Source organism: Physella acuta, unplaced genomic scaffold, assembly GCF_028476545.2.
Source record: "Physella acuta isolate Inbredline_101_S28 unplaced genomic scaffold, ASM2847654v3 ptg001414l, whole genome shotgun sequence".
In the NCBI taxonomy this organism is placed as follows: Eukaryota; Metazoa; Mollusca; class Gastropoda; family Physidae; genus Physella; species Physella acuta.
In genome coordinates, this window is record NW_026732929.1 from 72,003 (window position 1) to 95,979 (window position 23,977).

Genomic DNA, 23,977 nt, shown 5'->3' on the forward strand with positions numbered 1-23,977 from the left:
TTTACTTTTTAATTATTTTTATTTTGTTTATTTTTAATTTAATTTAATTTTATAATTAGTTAAATTATTATTAACTAGTTACGTAATTTGATTTTAATTACTTTTGTTTATTTATTTATTTGATATATTTCTTTTTCTTTGTTGTTTAATTTGTTGGTTTGTTTATTTGGTTGTATGTATGTTTTAAATAAAAGACTAACACTAGCATGTACTAGAACAGTCTTTGTATACCACCCTTTAACCAGACATGTAACACCTGTTACTTATCGATCCGGGATCCTTTGTTCTTGTCAAACACTGGACAACGGGCGCGTTAATATTGATTCCACCCACGGGCCATCAAAGGATGGCCACGCTGCGCGGTTTTTAATGGGTTTTATATCGATCGCAGCCGCTGGCCCATTACAGCTAATTAAATTGGTTATGCTTCACCGCTTTTATGCGTTGTTCGCCGACCCGATCCCACCGGGAGGTATGGTAATTAACGCAAAGCCAGCGTTAAGTGCGGGAACATCTGTTACCACGATAATTGATTTTTTCCCCCCGGTTGGATCCCGTGCTTTTCACTAACAGTTATACGGACAGTATCATAGGTTTTTGGTTTTCACCGAGGCAATGTTTTGTTGTTGGTTGGTGTAGAGTTTATACGAGGGTCGGTGAAGTTTTCACCGAGGTTGGTTTTGAACTCGAACCATACATGTTTAAGAATTACTAGGTGTAGAGTTTATACGAGGGTCGGTGAAGTTTTCACCGAGGTTGGGTTTGAACTCGAACCATACATGTTTAAGAATTACTAGGTGTAGAGTTTATACGAGGGTCGGTGAAGTTTTCACCGAGGTTGGTTTTGAACTCGAACCATACATGTTTAAGAATTGCTAGGTGTAGAGTTTATACTAGAGTGGTATGGTTTTGGTTTCACCATGGCTTGGTTCAAAGTTGTTACATGCATGCTTTGGAGTTGGTAGGTTTCAAACTAGGGTCGGTGAAGTTTTCACCGAGGCAGGTTACAAAGTTGATACAGGCATGTTTTAGGAATTGGGGGTGGGCCGTGTTCATACTAGAGTGGGAAGGATTTTGTTTTCACCGAGTGATGTTGGTACACGGATGTTTTGGAAGGGGTTGGTGTAGAGTCTATACTAGGGTCGGTGAAGTTTTCACCGAGGCAGGGTTCGAAGCTAGACCATGTATGTTTAGGAATTGTTAGGGGTAGAGTTTACACTAGAGTCGAGGGAGTTTTGTTAACACCGAGGCATGTTGGTATATACATGTTCTTGGAATTGTTGTGGGTAGAATGTATACTAGGGTCGGTGAAGTTTTCACCTAGGTAGGTTTCAAAGTTGTTACATGTATGTTTTGGAAGGGGTTGGTGGATGGTTTTTATACTAGAGTCGGTGAAATTTTCAACGATGCAATATTATTTGTCTTTACAAGTTCGCTTTGTGCTTGTGTGTGTGTGTGTGTGTGTGTTTGAGTGTGAGTGTGTGTGTGAGTTCATACTCAGGTCGATGAAGTTTTCAACAAGACAGGTTTCAAATTCGGTCCATCCATGTCTTGGAGTTGTTGCGGATAGAATTTATACTAGGGTCGGTGAAGTTTTCCCGATGTAATATTGTTTTTGTCTTTACCAGTTCGTTTTGTGATGGTGTGTGTGTGTGTGTGTGTGTATGTGAGAGCTTTTTGGTTTGAGTGAAAAAGTTTGGTTTGCGGTGTATAACTTACACCGATGTTTTGACTGCGTAGGATTTCAAAGTTGGATGGGAAAGTTGTCACACCTTTTAATCAGCTATTACAATTAATCACAAAAGAGCATTTAAATGTATATAAAAATTTTATTTACTTAAAACAACTCCTGATTGTGTGTGTGTGTGTGTGTGTGTGTGTGTGTGTGTATGTGCAGCCCGTACAAAAGGACAGTCTGGATAATAGCGTCGATGTTCTTCTTCTACCACATCACCCGTTTCCCAACCCCTCAACGTATTCAAACAGAAAATACACTTGACAAGGTCACCAGGTCCAATGAAGATAAAACCATTTTTAGCCAAACTGATAGGGTCGACCGGGTAGACGTCGGACCAACACCCCGAAAATGTTTGCAACCTTTCCTCCTCATCATGGACCCTGATGTCACTGTCCCTGTCAGAAGCTGGGTTGGGTGGTGGTGGTGTCTCATCAAGGGGCTCAATAAAGGTTCCACCTATAGGTCGCTGTACAAACACTCTCTCATAACCTAGATTCATCTCCCCTTGATTAGTCTCATGAAAGGTACTGATCATCTGTACAGGATACAATCTCACTTCCTCGGGTCCAATATCAAGACCCGTTTCCGTTTGATCCGACATTCCCGTGCTCTCACGGGAATCCCATCCACAGCACTGAAGACAAAAACATTCACCGGACATGGTATAGGGTTCTTATACGGCGGTGTTTATAGTATTCCCTGAATACCACACCTGGGTGGGCTATCGATCAATACCGTAAAGAGCGGTTTCCAACTCGGATCCAGTATTTTAAATGGTTGATTTTGATTTCAGTCATGCCTCTTATACAGGATACCGAGTTACATAACTTTCAGGGACAAGTAACAAAACAATAACTCACATCAATCATTTAAAAAAGATCGTTTATATCATAAGTTTTTATTGAATAAAAACAACCCCATCAGCATACCGTCATGGTTCTGTCTTATTTACATATTTACATTAAAGTCTCGTTAAAGTCACGGTTGGTAAACTAAAGGGTCTTATATGTCTAGGGGAGATGTTGTGACATTGTCTGCGTCTACTTGTCTTTTAATGTAAAAGTAAGAAAGTGAGTTTCTGTGTTGGGTGTAAGTGTATATCCCCGTGTTGTATGCTCTGAACCCTGTGTTTGTCCCACCACTTGGTTCCTTTGTTGTGAGGACCTGCATGAAAGATTCTTTGCCTAGTGTGTTGTGATTTTTAGATAATCCTTTGGTTGATGTTTTATTATACTCGCCAAAACAGTGGTACGTCTTACTACATAAAGATACCATCCCATCCCCTTCATATTCTAGCTTAAACAACCCCGGTGTTCTCTTTTCATAAATTTTCCTAGCCCTACACCCCAGACAATGACTATCTACCGTGCCTTTGCCGCTTATAAATTGTGGTCTATGTGAGTCGCATACTTCTGAGGGGAACCATTTGTCGTAAATGTCAAAAAACTCGTGTTCTAGTCCCGGTCTAACGGCTTTTAACAAGTCATCGGTACTTAAGGCTAAGTATAAACTGTCCGTGTCCATCTCACATAGCTGAAAGTCGGTTCTATCTATATATTTGTCTATAAAGTCATAATAAAATTCTAACATTCTAAGTTTCGCGTACTGATAAACGAAAAAGCCTATCTGAAGAGGGAGATCCCAAACTATCTTCTTTTTTAACGTTTCTACTTCGTAAACAGCGTCGGTAAGTTTTGTCATTTTTTTAAATCGTGGATTATTAATACAATCCCCTATATCCCTATCACTACAGTAGGTCATGTCCGCATGTCGTGTTTTATCCGTCAATGTTTTACCGTATGCCGCGTTTCCTAACAATTTCATTGTTTCACTAGTTATTGCGTATTTGTCGTCTATGTCCCCCTTTCTTCGCGCGTCTGAAACTGTATCCCCAAATGTCTTAAAACATGCAACCGGATTATATTCAACGACTTGATAAATTTTAGTTACCACCAACCCATGATTTAAATACCACTTTAAAAGGGGGGTCGCTAATAAAATTTTCTCCCCTGTAAAGCTACCGATTAAAGTCCGTCTACCGCTAGTTAATAAGTTGTTATCGATCGCGTATTGTCTCATAAACGGTCCGATGTCGTCGCGCGTAACGTCCGTATTTTTAAAAATAGGTGTCATCTCACTAAAATGTTCTCTTAAACTATCCGGTACTTTAATGTCGCATTCTATCAGTCCAAAACACGAGTCGTCTAAAACAGAATCGATGATCTGTTTTTCAGTCAGGGGCCATTTCTTACCATAGGTCGGTGTCGATGTTTTTTGTGATTTGTCAATAGATTTTAAATAGTCTTTAATAGTTGGGTTCATTTTTTTCTGGTTCCCCCACTCACATTCCCACATTTCTACGACTTTAACGTCAACAGTCTCGGTAAGGTACTTCGTAATTTCGTTTGTCTTTTTAAATAACTCTGTCAAGGGTCTGTTACTAATGGGATTTACTGTTCGGTCTTTGGTTAAGGGGCAGTCGGGGTGTCCATGAAAGAGGCAGCCATGGAACTGATAAACGGTTCGACTGTTCGCGTCCCACCCGTCTACTCTTATATGGCGTGATCCTAAGCTAACTTCACCCCCGTTAAATGCCGTTTTTAAAGTTACCCCCTTTGTTTTTGAAACCCACGATAACCACTGAAAGGCCTGTTCCCCATAATGATTCGTTTTACGCGGTCTAAACCCCTCCTCACTATTTCTAATAATCGGAAATCCCGTCGGCATTTTTTGCATTAAAGACCATAAATAAAGCGCGTTTGCGTCGTACCCCTTAATTGCCTGTACCACCTTATTACTATTCCCCCTAATGAACGTTTCACCCTTTTCGTGATGTCTATGAAAAATAATGGAGGGGCCCCCTACGATATTATTTCGGATTGTTTTATGTAACTCTGATTCGCGCTCGGAACACAAAGAAAAAGAAACGTTTTCGGGTAGTGTTTTGAATAAGTATTTTAAGGTTACCCCCGGGACAGAAATCGCGTCTTTAAAAATATCAACCCCTAAATTTTTGTAAAAATTAGTTTGCTGCTCGAGCGCTTCGATAAACGGTTTTACATCGATATTGTTATACCAAATAAGATAATCTTTAAACGTTTGCATCCCCTTCTCTACCCAAATTTGGCTACACGTCGCGTACTCCTCGTCTGAAATGTTACAATTTTTTAATGATGAAAAAAAGGCCGAATGCGGAGGTAAAGACGTTTCTTCTAAGACGGCTAAATTTTTGACATATTCGTACGGAAAAAACCCCTTGGTCTCTTTAACATTATATGCGGCGAGATATTTACTATAGCTAAACCCCGGTGCTAGATAATTAACTATATCTAAGAACTTTAATTTATTTGTTGATATACACATAAAATTATTATTTCTTTTAACTACATATTTAAACGGTGTTTGTTTATCTTCTACGTCGTCTTCATCATCGTTACAACTAGATCTAGGTCCCTCCTCTAACCCCTCTTCTGTGTTTGAATAAGCTAAAAAGTACTAAATAAAATACGGCTTAACGAGATTTATATCATATTTTCCTGAATTAAACCCTATAACCGGCATTTGTCGCAAATACTCGTCTAATCTACCGCTAAGAAACCTATCAAACCCTTTGTCGTTCGAGTTATTATCACTACCCCTAGCTTTAGGTGGAAATAACTTCCTGATTTGCTTAAAAACAGGCTCGAACTGTTTTTTCAAAATTCCATAAGCTGCCTCAGCAATTATGTGGAGTCTGTCAATAACTCTAGTCACTAATTCTTGAGGGTCACCAGTCGAAATAAAACAGATGGGTTCGACGAACCCATCTACGTTTGAGGCGACAGAGCAAGACAAAGGCACGTGTTTGGCAACGCTTTTTGTAACTCTACCTAACGTGGGTAACTCGGTATGGTCGAAATAGCATTCGAAATCGTAAGTTGCTCTGAAGGGATAAACAAAGTTACTATCTACAACTAACCCATAGGACGCTAAAAACTCCCAGATTGTTTGCTGTGTCTGATAAAGCCCTCCCTTATACCTATCTACGGGTTTCCCCCCATTACACCCTTTCACGTGTCTGTTTAATTGTTTAACGGTGGGCCATAATTTGTTACACACAGAACACGCGAAAGCGTGACCCGCCCCACCTATATTATTAATGTACATAAACTGATTTTGAAAAAATAAAAGATACACAGTCTCCCTAAACCTATCACTACTTCTAATTTTCGGAGAAAGGATCTGGTTTTCGTTAAATTCAAAAAGCTCAATGTTTACACTAAAACAGGACTCTAAGAGGGGAATTTCGACCAACCTAACCCCACTAAAATTATCCAAGGTCCCGAGACCTTGGTACGCCTGCCACTGTTTCGCGAGTTTTAATGTTGGCTTTCTAAGATTTTTTAAGGGTGTTCCTAAATGTGTGGCTAAACATCTAAAAAAGGAAAAATTGTCTGTGTAGGGTTTTGAATTCGAATCATTTTGTAACATGTTAATGGCGTGATTATGTTTAATAAAGTCAGGAATGTCTGTGAGAAGGGATGTGGGTAAATGATTGTCTGTGGTCGTGTGTAAGTCTACTGCATCTCCCCTAAGGTCGTCTACAGGAAACATAGTGGTGTCTGAATAAATGGTACTGTCGTTGTTAGTCTTTACGCGTTTGTTGTTTGCTATATCGTCATACGTCGTATGTCGTTTTAAGGGGCTAGTGTTGGTCGCGGTACGAGCTGTTTGGCTCGCTGTTGGGAGTTGGATAGTATGTGTGTCGGTCACTAATGTGGGTTGGTGTGTTTGTCTATCGGTCACGTATAGTGGTTGTGGAGTTTGTCTAGCGGTTGCTGATGGGGTGTCGGTCGGTGATGTTTGGTTGTTGTGTGCTTTCTTAAAGTGTCTTGTTAAATTACTTAGTAGTGTAAATACTTTCCCGCATGTTGTGCAGGGATGTCTTTGTCGTCCGTGTGCAGAGTCGTGATGTCTTGTCAAATGGTCTTTGCGGCTGAACACACGCTCGCATATGTCACATGTGAAACGGGTCATGGCTGGGTGGGTGGTAGGTTGGGCGGCTTCCATTATTGACGATGTGTCTAGTAGTCGGATGCTTGGGTAGGTCGCTGGCTGTAGAATAAAAAGAATTACATAAAATAAAATACATAACTTAAAAAACATACTTAAAACTAAATTGAAAATGAAACGTACCTATGGGTTTGCACGTCTAAGCTGAACGTGAAGTTAACTGTATGTGGAGATCCAAAGTGGTGTAGTTGGATGTCGTTGGATCTTTGGTTCAGTGGATGCCTCAGGGCTGGGTAGGTAGCTCAATAGGTCAGTGGATGGTTAGTCTGTCTCGTAGGGTCGGTTGTACACTAAAAAGAAAATTCAATTGACTACTTATTTAGATACATATTTATTTAAAGGTTATTTAAAGGATAATTCATACTATTCACCTTACCTCGGTGTGCGATACAAAAAGTAAATACCTGTGACTACTTATTTAATAAGTTTTGATTTTAATGGGGTTAGCTCCCTTAAAACAAAAGTAATATTATCCTTACCTTTAATAGAATAAACACGCACAAAAGAGGTGGTCCGTGGAGGGTTAGGTGGGTGTGATGCTTGGTAAAGCTGACGTGGGTTAGTTTCAGGAGTCAACAGAGGTCTCAGGCTGGATAAGTCGCTGTGAAGTTTGGTGTGAAGTCCGAAGTTGAAGTGATTAAAACACAATTTTCGCGGTCATTTATACGGTCGCTCGGCCTAATTACACCACCAGCTGTTACACAGCAGCTGTTGCATAATGACCTAAGTGCTTCGCGGAAAGCTACTTAATGTACGTTGTTAATTACCATAACCCGTCAACCGAGCAGGGAAAAAAGCCATTAATCATCATGACCTATCAAACCGAGCGGGGAAAAATCACTGATGCATAATAATAAATGTAATTAGGCGGGACATCATGCTGTGATGTCCCGTAGGTTGGATCAATATAATATCCATTAATCACTACGATGCGCGTGTCATGGTAACAGATGTTCCCGCACTTAACGCTGGCTTTGCGTTAATTACCATACCTCCCGGTGGGATCGGGTCGGCGAACAACGCATAAAAGCGGTGAAGCATAACCAATTTAATTAGCTGTAATGGGCCAGCGGCTGCGATCGATATAAAACCCATTAAAAACCGCGCAGCGTGGCCATCCTTTGATGGCCCGTGGGTGGAATCAATATTAACGCGCCCGTTGTCCAGTGTTTGACAAGAACAAAGGATCCCGGATCGATAAGTAACAGGTGTTACATGTCTGGTTAAAGGGTGGTATACAAAGACTGTTCTAGTACATGCTAGTGTTAGTCTTTTATTTAAAACATACATACAACCAAATAAACAAACCAACAAATTAAACAACAAAGAAAAAGAAATATATCAAATAAATAAATAAACAAAAGTAATTAAAATCAAATTACGTAACTAGTTAATAATAATTTAACTAATTATAAAATTAAATTAAATTAAAAATAAACAAAATAAAAATAATTAAAAAGTAAACAAATAATCAAATTACGTAACTCGTTAATAAAAATTACACAATATAAACAAAGTAATTAAATTAAACAACAAGTAAACAAACAAATTAAACAAACAAAACACAAACAAAGTAATTAAATTACGTAACTAATTAAAAAACTAATTAAAATTTAAAAAATAAATTAAAACTAATTAAAAACGCATTAAAATTACGTAACAAGGTCAGTGATGACGTCACAAAGTCACTAATTACGTCACAAAGTCACTAATTACGTCACAAGGGCAATGATTACGTCACAAGGTCACCAAAAGGTGACCTACTTCCCCACCACCTCCGCCAACACCAGTTGGCGTAGTATTTTACTATATGTCTTTGCGCCACCCCCACATCCTGCTCACCCACCCTCCCCATCCCGATGCGCCAGGCTGGGAGTATTTTACTATATCTCTTTGCGCCACCCGCGCATCCTGCTCCCGAGTATTTTCCTATATGTCATTGTTCCTCCCCATCCCCACCTCCGCCAAAAATAATACCCAAAAGGGACCTAATATACTACTACCATCTCTAATGATGCACTAAGAAAATAAGTTGTTGGCTGACACGGCATACCCCAGTTTGAAAGCCACTGATCTGTAAACCTCTCTGATGATATACTATTAAAATAAGTTGTAGTCTAACACCCCAGTTTGAGAGCCACTGACCTGTAAACCTCTATGATTAAGAAAATCTGTGGCCGACTCGGTGTAAAGGTTGACGTGACCCGCCATACATTTCCCACAAGGTCGGTAACTCGCGAGGGTAAAATTAAAGCCGGCGATACGCTGTGTTTACATAAAGAGCAAATTAAATTAAAATCATGGTTAGATTGATTCAATTACACGATATGTAACCAATTTTTATTTATCTAGGACGGTTAAATTAAAAAGATAAAAAAAAAACAACAACTGCAAAATGCAGTTAAAATAGCTTTTTAATGAAGATAATAGAGTAGCTGAATATTTAAAAAAAAATATTGGTGGGCTGAGTTAAGCCTTTGATTTACTCATTAATTTGACGTAGACGTGGAGGTTCTAGGTGCTTACTACTATAAGGTCGTGTTTTTATACAGACTTTAGGCTTCTATTTTCTATGGGCTTGCCATTGTGAAGGCATGTCTTTACTATGGGCTAAAGATGATGTGGGCTTACCTTGATGAGAGCATGTCTTTGAAATGGGCTTACCTTGATGAGCACGTATCTGTGATGTGGGCTGAGACTACCACAGCTGCTGATGCTGCTGTTGCTACTGTACGGGGACTGCTGTGGTCCGTGGAGTCGCTGGCTTGACCGGCGTCTAGAACCTGCCATTGGAGGTCACCCACCTCAGCAGGTGGAGCTGATTCACTTGGAAGGGGGTTGTTTAATCCACTTCAACGGGTTTGGGTTAGTCCACCTCGAATAGGGTTTGTTAATCCACATCAACAGGGTTGCGTTAATCCACCTCAATAGGTTTGGGTTTAATCAACCGAAAGAGTTTGGGTTAATCCATCCTAAAAGAATTTAGCAATCCACCTCAACATTGGTTAATCCACCACAATAGTGTTGGGTTAATCCACAGCAACAGGATCAGGCTTGATAAACCTAACCGGGTTTGGGTTAGTCCACCCCAAAGCCATAGGTTAATCCAATTCAAAGCGGTTTTGGTAATCCACCTTAACAGAGTTATGCTAATCCATCTATACCTACAGATATGTTAATCTACATCACTAGTACGGATCGTTAATCCATTTCAACATAACTCGCTAATCCGACCCAACAGCGGTTGTCTAATCCACAAGAATAATCCTCTAATTGAATAAGAAACAGCTTTCAGAGACTCGAGTTTTTAAAATCCCGACAACGCTTTACAATAACAAACAAAGTGAAAAGATAATCAATCAATCAATTTTGCTTATGAAAGGTCTCGTCTTATATAAAAACAAAGAGAAGATAATCCAGAATTCTAATTTTTATCGTCACTGTTTTGAACATGGAAAGCCAGCACGAGTTACATCAAGGGAAGTGTTAACTGGACCGACAACAACACAGAGAAATTAAAACCTCAACAACACGCTCAGTAGGAAGACCACGTGACCAGCGACCTTGGCCGCGGTCGTCCACATGACCAAAGCTGACCGAGACCAAAGCTTACATCACCGTGACCGCCCCCACCCCACCTTTAACTAGAGACGTTTTCACCAGTCTGGAGGGGAGGGGGGGGGGGGTGGTAAAGAAAGGGCTTCGTTAGTGATCAGTCACAACAATGTATTCAGAATGTGATTTCGCTACACAACAAAACATTGAACAAAGTACTACGACGGTGACTACAGTTAGTTATGCCTATATGTACTTTTAAAAAAAAAAAAGTATCCTCCCCCCTCCCCACCACCAGACGCCGACACTCCCCCTCCTCTGGTGCAGTCATGATGAGGGTAAATTTGTCAATGTTTGATGACGAGTGTTTGGACAGTCCCCCACGGAAAGGTCATCAGACGGGGACCCAGGGGATGAGGCACGGCCAGACCAGGTCTCCACCTCACGCTAATCATTACACAAACAGTCGTGACCCCTGTGTATTACATGACGCTTACACATGTAAGGAGGGGCCGGGCTACAGGCACTGGGCATGGTACAAACCTAGGTAAGATAGGTCATCGCATCCAGTAGACTGGATTTAAAACAGGTCATCACTTCATTAGGGTGGACCTATGTAGGTCATAGAGAAGGACCTGGTACAAGCGTAGGAAAGGCAGGTCATATCATTTCAGAGGAATGGATCTAAAACAGGTCATCACCTGATTTGGATGGATCTGATAGGTCATTCCCAGGACCTGGTATGTGTCACATCATTAGACAGACATCGGTCGAGGTCACCTCATTAGGTGGACCTGGTATGGGTCATCTAAAAAGACATGACCTGACACGGGTCACCAGATTAACATGTCACCTAATTACAGACAATAAACGCCTGAGTCCTGCAACTCTGATAACTAAAGGCGAGCCCTGCGGTTCTAGCACCAAATAGCCTGTGACTGTCTAGCCTGACAATGACAGGCAAACTGACAGTGACAAGCGACCTGACAATGACAGGTAATCTGACAGTACAATGGCATGCCACTGATCTAAACCTGACGCGGTTGACCCCTGGGGTAATAAATCATCGCTAATGAATGGAGAAAATCCTCAAACTCAGCATGAGACATGACTTCAGGTGGTGACACCAAACTTACTACAGTCAACAACTGGCAGGTAACAGGGGGTGACATTAAACTTACTACACAGTCAACAACTGGCAGGTAACAGGGGGTGACATTAAACTTACTACACAGTCAACAACTGGCAGGTAACAGGGGGTGACATTAAACTTACTACACAGTCAACAACTGACAGGTAGCAGGGGGTGACATTAAACTTACTGCACAGTCAACAACTGGCAGATAACAGGTGGTGACACCAAACCTACTACAGTCAACAACTGGCAGATAACAGGTGATGACACCAAACTTACTACAGTCAACAACTGGCAGGTAACAGGTGGTGATACCAGACTTACTACACAATCAACAGGTGGTGACATTAAACCTGCTACCCAGTCACCAACTGGCAAGTAACAGGTGGTGACACCAAACCTACCACAGTCAACAACTGGCAGATACCATGTGGTGACACAAACCTTTCCATAACAACAGGATTACTGACAGACTCCCATTGGTGACACTTATCCACCATTTAAAACAACAATCAGCAGACGTCAGGAGGTGACACCAACCCCGCTACATTGTAAACAACCAATCTATTTTCAGACAATCAGGTGACACCAACCAATTAAACCCCAGGCCTATCCACAGAGCCCAGCAAAAGTCACCACCCGTGTTAAGACAAACACATCAAGATAATGCGTACAGCTCATCAGGATGAATTACCATCCCCCGTGTAAAACACATCAAGATGAGTTAACCGCCCTCGTGTAGAACACATCAGTATAAATCCTATCTGTTTCATCTCACAGAAGACCGGGCTTAACCCAGGAGAAAAAATTCTAGGTTATTCTATTCACCTCAGCCGTGACTAGAATAGATGAGATCTACTACTGAAGAGGAAGGGGGAGGGGCTCAGATTTGTCAACGTCTTTTAGAAAAACGGTACATTGTCAGCAATTGTGAAAGATCGAGATAGAATATTTTAAGGACGTTGTTGTTTAGTTTTGTCTTTAACACACGTGAATATGAAAATCTTCCCGGAACGTAAACATAGTATTAGCTAGAGTATTATTAATTCTCACACAATTATCTTCCCATTACTTGGACCTTATAATCCTCACATAATAATCATCACATGTTCTGAGCATGATATTCCTCCCAGAAAATAAATATAGTAATCCTCCCACAACCTAAGCATGGTATCCCTCACATACCTTATAACATAATAATCCTCTTATAGATATAGATCTAGTAATCTACACAGAACCTGAGCATTCTAATCCTCCCATGAATTAGACTAGACATAACAATCCTCCAACAACCTAACCATGATATTCCTCACACATCTTAATAATCCACTTATGATTAAGGCAATAAAAATCCTCCTATTAATTAGTCATAATAATCCTCACAGAACCTAAGCACGATATTCATAATAGAACTTAGACATGATAATGAGATAATAATCCACACAGAACTAAGACATAATAATTATAATAATCCACACAGAACCTAAGCCCTAAGCGCGATATTTCTTATACAACTCAGACATAACAATGCAATAATAATCCACACATAACTAAGACATAATAATTATGATAATCCACACCGACATAACAATCCTCACAGAACCTGAGCACCTTAAAGAGCTTAAAACACATTAACCCTCACTTAACCCAACACACACGATAATCCTAACCAGCACCGAACCCCCACAACAAGTGAACACCCCCACACAGCACATGTCAACAAGCACCTAGACCACAGCCCCACGCCGGTAACACAGGCCACCTTGGTGTAACTACCTGACAACCTATGGCGCCGGGGGGGTGGGGCCACGTCACCTACACGGGTGAGAGCCAGGTGGACCTACGCAGGTAGACAAATGACAGACAACAGAGGTCTTTAGCACCGTGCGGGGTCACATGCTTGTTGAGAGAAGGAGGGGAGCAGATACTATCTATTCTAGGGTCTGGCGTAGTTGTATCAACAAAAAGACCACGACGCTACAATACATTGAGAGAATGTTGCTGTCTCGTGTTTCGCTCAGCCATCAGGAGACATACAGATGTTTTGTTTAGACTACTTAGGTGAAGAAGTATTTTATTGTTGAGATAGTCATACATAGTAAATTGGGAGGTGATTGAGGATGGGGGGGGGGGGGGGTATAGGGCAAAGGAGGAACTACATCAACATGTGACGCTAACGGGACCACTAGAATGCTAGTGGGGAAAAAATGGTTGGGGGGAGGGGTTATGTAATAGTAAGATTTTCGAATGATATAGACACGGGCATGTGTATGAGTGTTTGTACATGGGTATCAAGAACAAAAACTGTAACAAGCGAAGTAAATAAAACAGCGAATACAAAGAAGACAGATGCAGTATGTCCACTTTTCCATGAAATCAACGTACATTTGAACTTGTGCTAGCAATAATACAAGTACCACAACACACATAAAATGGCAGAAAACTAGAATGCAATTTTTTTCTAAAAGCTCTAACTTAATATTAAAAAAAACAACCCATTTTTCTCACGATTAATTTTTTTGTTGACATGCCGCGTTTGCCTTCTTTACCGAGGAGATATATTTCTTAGAAACACCGCAATCAAAAAAAAAAAAAAAATAGCACTTTGCAAGGGAGGTAACAAGCATTAATACGAACAAGATTATATCTTAATTGTCTCCCTTTAAAAAACTATCCAGCAAAAGAAGAACAAATCCTTTTAATGTTTAAATATCGGATTAAGGGGAGGGGGCGGGGGCAAAGAGATTTCAAAGACGAGCTCATTCAAACATCTATATATATAATTCTCTTCTTCGAGCCGTTAGAAAATAAAATACGGACTAAAAAGGAGAAAATAAAATACTTAAAAAAAACTTTTTAAAAAACCACGTTTTTCTTGTGGACTAAAAAGTAGAAAATAACTATTTACATACATTTGATGACAAAAAACGTGGGTACGTTCACCATCAAATTTCCCGACCCATCTGCCCGAATTATTTTCTACTTTTTAGTCCACAAGAAAAACGTGGTTTTTTAAAAAGTTTTTTTTAAGTATTTTATTTTCTCCTTTTTAGTCCGTTGCTACACATGAAAAACGTGGTTTTTAAAAAGTTTTTTATATAGTTTATTTTCTACTTTATCTAATCACTTGATTAAGTATGACTTGACTAAGTGTTTTTAAATACACGGACTAAAAAAATCTTGAGCGACCGATACGCTTTAAACAGAGAAAGGGTGTAATTTACGTTGCTGGCGTGGAGATCTACTCACGAATCACGTGATCAAATCTCCCATAAACAAACAAATAAACGCGAAGCTGAGTTAAGGAAAAACGTGTTTATGTGTATTTTAGCATGCCCAGCGTACCAACCGTGTCACCGTTAACAATGTGTTACCGTGTCCGTTCTCCTTTTTAGTCCGTTGCTACACATAAAAAACGTGGTTTTTTAAAAAGTTTTTTTTAAGTATTTTATTTTCTCCTTTTTAGTCCGTTGCTACACATGAAAAACGTGGTTTTTAAAAAAGTGTTTATAAATACACGGACTAAAAATCTTGAGCGACCAGGATTCGAACCTGGGTTGTCGCGGCCACAACGCGAAGTACTAACCACTATACGATCACGGCCAGCGCGCTCACATCGATTGGGGCCGAAGTAACTGTGTCAATAGGCCTCAAGTCTTGTCGGTATCTTTAGAAATCATGTCCTCAATTTTATGGTCCTTGGGGCGTAATTAAATTAAGCTAATTACGGTCACTAATTGCTAGTTTTTATGATTGCATCTGAAATTGTTAGGCGAAAGTAGCATGCATGCCAAATTTCAGGTCTCTAGAGCATTCAGAAGTGGGCTAATTTTCGATGTCAATTTTAACAACAAACAAACAAACGCGAAGCTGAGTTAAGAAAAACGTGTTAACAAGCTGCAAACGCGCCTTACAATCCCCTCTCTTCTTCATTCTTCACTAGGCATAAATCAACCTCCCCCACCCCCACATGGTGTTGTGAGCTGTGGTTCACGCTTAATGTTTATATTACTAGAGACGGTACCAATAATTGACGGCTATTAGGGGCAGATAATTTAGTTTTTAAATTATTTGAAACTAAGTGGAGATAACAAGTTCTGCTTGATATTTTCATTGTCGTCTGTAAACTGTCGTCATGGGAGGCTGCTTTCACGGGGGGGGGGGGGGGGGGGGGTCGGGGTTAGGGGAAAGGAGGTGGTTAGTGTTTTAAAGCAAATATTTTCAGTGGCAGCATTGGTACTGTCGAATTCACAAATTATGAATTACTGAAAAGTAGAAAATAAATCAACTAAATAGCGGCGTATGATACGCCGCGGGTCGGCTCGTTGTAATTAATGTTGACATTAAAGATGGTTTGCTTTAAACATGCAACAAATTTTGTTGAATTAAGCCATGCTAGTTTATGTTTAGGTAATGAATTCAATCCTCTAGACAGCTTTTATAACTGAGTGGCCATGGCCAAGACAGGAGCATCCCACCAATGCACCGGTACAACAGAATGGCCAACAGCCAAAACGACACCCCCCCTCCCAACACACAGATAGAGTGGCCAGCAGTGTTTCTTCCAGACTTTTTTCTCCGGGGGGTGCACTTGATATTTTCGGAGAGGGGGGGTCAACATTTTCCAGGGGGGGGGGCGGTAGAAGAGATGCCTGGAAGAAACTCTGGTGGCCAGGACTGAACCATGGCAGTATTAGTCAACAGTTTCTGTGAGATACCTCTATCTTTAAGTGGGAGTTCTAAGACTAGTCTGAGCTAAGGACACTCATTAAGAGTTAAGTTACAGTTTAGGGTTACTGTCTATTGTATTTGAAGTCACATACAAAAGTGTTAAACATTTGCCAAGAAGACACCAGCAACATTATTAATTACTAAGCCAATTTTTTTAGATGTGATCAAATAAACAGATAACTAAAATATAGCAATTAAATTTCAATTCACAACTATACTATTAATCAAGTAAAAATATAAATAAAACATTTTCTGGGCAATGATCCATTTAGGCAAACATGAGGGCAACCAGCATAAACCACATATATGTCAAAATATCATTTACAGAATGCTTTATTTTAGGTGACTGATTTTTCTCTAGCAACAAACATAAGGTTTATCACAGATTGACACGTAAGTGATGTCACTTAAGAATGTCATTAGCATAATGAATTAATGTCACTTGAAGAAGATTGCTGACAGAATGTTACATGTAGATAATAATAGATAGTTAAAAACAAAAAAATATCAGGCACAAAATGTCACACAAGAAAAAGTTGTAAAAATTACAAACATAATGCCACTTCTGAATGTGACATATAAGTTCTTATTCATAAATGGTCACTTAAGAAAGTGACAAATAAGCTGTTCACAAAATGTCTCTAAAGAATGTGACATCTGTTATTACTTACAGAATGCAACTAAGAAAATGCCACTTAAGAATGTGACATTTAAAAAGTGACATTACAGCTGTTACTTACAGAATGCGACTAAGAAAATGTCACCTAAGAATGTGACATTTTAAAAGTGACATTACAGTTGCTACAGAATGTGACCATGAAAATGTCACTTAAGAATGTGACTTAAGAATGTGACATTACAGTTGTTACAGAATGCGACCAAGAAAACTTGACTCACCCCCTTCTTGTAGCGCAGGCTGCCTGTACGTTTCAGTGTCCCACTTTTGGCCGCATCTTCCTGGATGTCCGTGGTGGTCCCGTCACGATTGGGCCGCACACTCAACTCTATCAGCTCCGCAATGGGCTGCACTTTCAAGGTCAGCGTGTCAGGTGACTTTTTGATGACCTCAACAATGTCCTCCCTGGACAGGTTTTCAATGTTCTGGCCGTTGACCTTAAACATGGAATTATGTCATGAGTTCCACAAGTCTATAATTAAATGTAGTACATGCCTTTGGCTAGAGACCTAACAACATGGAATTATGTCATGAGTTCAGGTCCCTGGCTAGAGACCTATCATGTCCCTGAGTTTACCCAGCTCAGATGGATTCCTGACTCACATTAGTGAAAGTAAACAACACTATCCCTTCATACGCTATTGCCAATGTCCCAGAAACAGATGAAATCTATTTCACCAGGTGAAATCTACTTCACCTGCTCTGTGGGCCGAATGAGAATTTTTAAAAAGTGCCTTCATCAGAAAGCAAAATTTAAAAAAAAATGTTTATATCTTTTTTAATCAGTCTGTAATGAAAAGATCAGAACAACATGTCGTTTCCACTAAGTAGTGCCACAAGAAAAAGACTAAGAAATGCTAAACTTTGATTCTGGTCACGTAGATGATGTGGCATGAAGGTGGAACAAATTTTACTGTTGATGGCAAGAATTCTTGTTCTAAGTGGTAAAAGCCCAGGTGACATTCATTCCAGACTCCCTTCTATGAGATGTCCCTGAGCTCTGATAATTAAACTCTCTGGGTTTAGCGCTCAACACACAATCTTTTTATATGCTGAGATCAAAGAAATGGGTGAACTCTACCTTAGCTGCACTATCAGGCCTGGAAGGACATTTTTTAGAGATCATTTTGCAACCTGGTTATGAAATTTAATAGGATAATTTTCTACAAATACTGGATATGTTTGAAGGTGAACTTTGTCACGACGAGATATATTTCACACGGTCTATGGGGCAAGTAAAGTAGAGTTCACTTGTTTCTGTGACCTCGGCATATGAAGAGATAGTGTGGTCAGCTCTATGCCCAGCCGCCTTTACTTTCCCTAACGTCTGTTAGGTACCCATCAGAGTTGGGTGGACTCAGGGACGGTCTACTGACTTGAACCCGGATTCGAACTCGAGACTTACGGGTTAGCAGTCCAACTCTCTACTGCTAGACCACTCTGTCCCATGATTTGGTACAAGACATTGAGTAAATGTACAGAGATCAGGAGAGAGTAGATTTGGTACAAGACATTGAGCTGGTGTACAGAGATCAGGAGAGAGTAGATTTGGTATAGGGCATTGAGCTGGTGTACAGAGATCAGGAGAGAGTAGATTTGGTATAGGGCATTGAGCTGGTGTACAGAGATCAGGAGAGAGTAGATTTGGTATAAGGCATTGAGTAAATATACAGAGATCAGGAGAGAGTAGATTTGGTATAGGGCATTGAGTAAATGTACAGAGATCAGGAGAGAGTAGATTTGGTATAGGGCATTGAGTAAATATACAGTGATCAGGAGAGAGTAGATTTGGTACAAGACATTGAGCTGGTGTACAGAGATCAGGAGAGAGTAGATATGGTATAGGGCATTGAGCTGGTGTACAGAGATCAGGAGAGAGTAGATTTGGTATATGGCATTGAACTGGTGTACAGAGATCAGGAGAGAGTAGATTTGGTATAGGGCATTGAGCTGGTGTACAGAGATCAGGAGAGAGTAGATTTGGTATAGGGCATTGAGCTGGTGTACAGAGATCAGGAGAGAGTAGATTTGGTACAAGACATTGAGTAAATATACAGAGATCAGGAGAGTAGATCAGTAGTAGATACAAAAAATCAGTGCTCACCTCCACCAGACGGTCACCTGGCAGGAGCCCCGTTATGTTATTGCCTTGACCACTTCCTGGTTCAGCGAAGGTCACGACCTTTGGTTCCCCTCCCCCTTGCCCTGGAATCACACCTTTACGCAGGCTAAACCCGAACCCTCCCGCCTGGTTCCTCTTGACAGTGATCTCCCGAATACGGGGCGCCTTGACCGGAATGATGGCAGGTAGTTTCAGCTTTGAGGCGTACGGCTCCGGTTTCACCACCTCTACCTCCTCCTCGGGCGGGGTTATCGGAATGTCTGGTTTAATTTGTGCTGCCGTCGGCGCTGCGGAAACTTTGGTAATGCTGGTTTCAACAAACAGGTCTTCGTTTCTTTTGGTGTTCTCCTGCAGAAGTTTGGTGTCATCTAGGTCTGATGGTGTCAAGCCGACAGACCCCTCCCCTTTCCCTTTCAGGATGCTCTTCACCTTCGGCTTGGGTAAAACAGCGGGTGGCGGATTCTTGGACACGCTGGGGAGTTGCTGCCTAGGCAGCGGTTGGGGTTTGGTCAACGGTCTGGCCTCTTTGACTGGACTGGTTCTGGTGGATGACCCGCTGCTGCCCTCGCTCTCAGAGGGACTGGGCAGTTCCGGATGCTCAGCAGATTTGGATTTCTTCTTCTCCCGGTCACTGAATCGCCTGAACACGCCTTTCTTCAAGTCTTCTAGCCGAGTCATTTCCTCCACTGTGATGTTCTGCCTTTCTTTCTTTTCTTTTTCTTTCTTATCCCCCTTATCATCTTTCTTTTTCTTGTCTACTTTCTCCTCTTTTTTCTTGTCCTTCTCCTTGTCTTTTTTCATAAAGCTAAACATTTTCGAATCCTCCTTGACCTTGGACTAATTAGTTTCTGTACCAGCTGGCTTCAGTATGCATTGACCTTTAAAATAAAATTTAAAAATAATTAAGACGGTGAATGAGAAACACAAAGCATGTCCATTTTTATTTGAAATAGAGTAATAAAAAAATAAATATAGCAGGGAATGCATTAGCAGTTGGGATATTTAAAACTGTAGTGTTTTTTAAGGGACTCTACTTAAGTTTTTCAGTAAAAATCTAATCCTAGGAGCCCAAATCTCATAAAACCTAAACCTTGAAACTTACTTCCTGTTACCTTTTGTTTAAGTTTAAATAATATCTTAAAATATCTGGTGCACAATCTGTTCCTAAATCCAGAATGTAAAAAAAAAATTGAGAATGCTCAGATCACATAAGTTTAAAGAGTATCCAATATTTTGCTGTTCTCATTACCACAATAGGAATAGTTCACAATGTTCAACACAATTCAGTGTCTTCATTATATAGTTCCACCTATCACAAGTTAAAATAATTCCACCAATCTCCACTTAAAATAAGTTCCTTCCACAACCCATTAGAACAGTTTCCTACAATGGAGTTGTGCAATGTTTGTTTGAATCAGCTGTTATTCTCAGCATTCCTAGTCTGCCCCTAACCAAGTGTTAAACCTTAACCAACATGCACACAGCTGATTGGGCTAGGATTGATCACCACACTCACTGTGTCATGAACACACAATCACGCAGATGATTGGGTTAGGATTGATCAACACATTCACTGTGTCATTAACACACAATCACACAGATGATTGGGCTAGGATTGATCAACACACTCACTGTGTCATTAACACACAATCACACAGATGATTGGGCTAGGATTGATTGATGCATGCACAAAGTCATTAACACACAGACCCACATCTAACAGAGACCTAGTTAATTAACCTAAATTAATCAACTCCAGTAAATGTAAATTAACATAAACATTTATTTCATAGTCAGATCCTGGATAGCTTACACAGAATACACCCCCACACGACAACCATACACAGAAAGCCCCACCACGCCACAACACACCACCATACACAGAAAACATCAAACCAAACCATACACAGAAAACAGCACACCAAACCACAAACCATACACAGAAAACATCACACCAAACCACAAACTATACATAGAAAACACCACAGCAAACCACACACAGAAAACACCACAACACATTAGATACACAGAAAACATCACCACATCACAACACAAACCATACACAGAAAACACCACTACAACACATACCAAACGCAGGTCAAGACAAAAGCTTCACAAGATGCTACCAGTTTTATGTGCTGAGTTTTATAGGCTGGTGACCCAAATAATTACACAAGAAGTGTAACAGTAACAGATGATTCAGCTTCCCCCCCCCCTTCCCTACTAGTGTAAAAACACTGACATTTAGCACAAACAAATTACACGATGATTAATGATCATTAGCTGTAAGCTCATTTCCATTGTGCAGAACCTCTCATTAGTTAATATATATATATATATATATATATATATATATATATATATATATATATATATATTGTTCTAGTATATATATTGTTTAAGTACCATTTCTTTTAAAGGTACTACATATTTAGGTTTTTTCTTCTGTATTTGTTGCTAAACCCTAGCCCAATTTAATTTGTATGTCCAATGATACTTAAATCCCTAAAGTAGCCTCAAAACTAATTTTAACCCTAAGTGTTAACCCACACCGGCTGATAAAAACTGGCTGATGCAAAACCCGTTAGAAAGTTTACTTCCAATCCAATATTTTCCCAGAAATGATCTTTTATTTTTCAATTATTAATCTTCTGGTTCATGCTGTCTGTTGTTAAAAATATGCAATACTGTACTGAGGTGTATGAAAATGACAAAAATTATTTGAAAAATTTGAACAGATATTGGAAAAAAAATACTAACTGACAGAAATACATGGAAGGATGTTATAATTGGCGTACATGCCATTTGGAATTGAAAATGGCTAAGAAGAAGAATCCAGCTGTATCATCTATATGAATATATGTATGGCTTGCTCATTCAACATGTATGTATCAACATAAGCTGATGTACACAAAATGTACATGCCATTGGGAATTGAAAATGGCTAAGAAGAAGAATCCAACTGTATCATCTATATGAATATATGTATGGCTTGCTCATTCAACATGTATGTATCAACATAAGCTGATGTACACAAAACTCTTTCATTGACCCAGTGTTATCAATGAACAAGGGGAAGTAACTCTCACATCCCTGGAGAAATGCAAGCTCTGAGATGAAAATCTGAAGCCAAATTTAGCCAACAGAGACATCCAGCAAATATAAACAATCTCTAACTAGCTCATCCTCTGGGTTGCTAACAAATTCTTTTTTTCTTTACAAAGTTTGCAATGAAAGGTGAGGAAAACCAACAGCCCCTGGGGGAAAGAGGGGGTGGAGAAGAAATACTTTGACCCCCATTGTGGCTGGGCAGTTTTAGCATCATGAGAGGCATTGTTTTGAAGGTGAATCTGTGATGACGTGCCCCAGCTTTGGTGTGGGTGCATGAGGAATCATGCTCATACCCTTCTGATTGAGATATAACAGAATATTTGGTTATCTCCCATGTTATTATTTGAACACAAAAAAACAACTAAAATCCATTGGAATGACTGCAATAGCAGTTAAAAAAAAAAATTTATAAGAATAAAAATTACAAATATTCCTGTTTTAATATAAAAATATATCCCTAATTTATTATTAAATGAATAAATAAACATTTTAGTTGATTGTAAAAAATATCTTTTTCTTACAGCCTTTATAGACTTCCGTTTCTCCTCAGCTGAGCTAATGAGCCATTTCATGTGCAAGTTGAGTTATCTCTCCTGTCAGCAGACAGGTTTTTAATACTGATACAGATTTTTTTTTTTACAAATAGGAAAAAAAAGTTGTATTCAGTGGTTTATAGAAGTAGCCATAAAATTTTAATAAGATGATTCACAACATTATCCAACTGCACCAAAATTTTAAACTTTTTAAAAAAATTCACCCTCACCTCTGTATTACACAGATGAAAATTGATTTATTGGGTTGTAAGTTTTAACAAAATAAAATAGGTGTTTTTTTATCCTAATTTCACAAAATATTTTTTTAAACTGCACCAGTTGCCTTTTCCCCTAATTAATTATATTAATCAAATCCATAAATTTGTTTTCCCACATGTTTAAAAAAAACCCTGACCCTGGTGTATTTAAGTTAATTTAATTTAAAAATAAAACAAGTAAATGAATCCTAGCGGACAAGCGAAGTTAAGTAAAGTAATGGGCCAACTAAACACACACTTGAGAGCTGAGCCATCTTCCACTTCAGTTCATCTCAGTTAGTTAAAACTCTTCACAAGATCACAGCTACACAATTAGCACAGCCCCACTTTGAGAAACCCAATACCCTATTTAAGTGACAGGACATTTTTTTAAAAACATTATCTGTGATGTATTAACAATAGTTACTTGTTGAGTTATGCAGTGTATGTTGATTTTACTTACTTAGGGCCTTTAATTTATTAAAAATTATAATAAAAATAGGTCATGCAAACATAGCACCACTAAGCCGACTAATTATTAATTAAACTAATTAAAGGGGTTAATGAAATGATATTTTATTTTTGGTGTTCCATACTAGGACAATTTTACTGTACCCAATTAGACAACACATAGCTCAATACTGCAGTGTTTCCCACATCTAATTGTGTATTAAAACACACCGTGCTAACTAACATAACAGACATAGTTAACACACTTGTATTTTTCTGTTCCAAGTGACAGCTTGGAAAACAGGTTTTTGAAAAAAATTTTAATAGTACTTTTTATAGAACACAGCAGACATGCATGATGTTTGATAATTAGACAGATTACATTAACACATGCCTAGTGAAACATAACATACATTGCATTTAAATTAACTTTTTTACTACTCAAGTACTAAGTAAAGTTTAAAGTAATAGGATGCATTTCGCATTATAAATTTATATAATTTTAATGATTAGCCTACATAAGAATAAATCAGCTATATTTAACTTTTAGAAAACTGACTTTTAAAAATACCAAAATAACATTTTTTCTTAAATTTATGAAGTTATATAGAGTGTAT

General features: G+C 39.3%; 1 protein-coding gene across 1 annotated transcript in view; it reads right to left on the bottom strand.

Annotated features, from left to right (window-relative positions):
- LOC131927526 (unconventional myosin-XVIIIa) overlaps window positions 1-23,977 on the bottom strand; it is a 76,460-nt gene that overhangs the window by 50,724 nt on the left and 1,759 nt on the right. The window contains exons 2-3 of the mRNA XM_059283219.1: window positions 18,992-19,887; window positions 17,109-17,324 (exon numbers count right to left, since the gene is read on the bottom strand). Of these exons, the coding sequence (XP_059139202.1) occupies window positions 17,109-17,324; window positions 18,992-19,822 (1,047 nt within the window). The 5' untranslated portion in view covers window positions 19,823-19,887. The remainder of the gene's footprint in view (window positions 1-17,108; window positions 17,325-18,991; window positions 19,888-23,977) is intronic.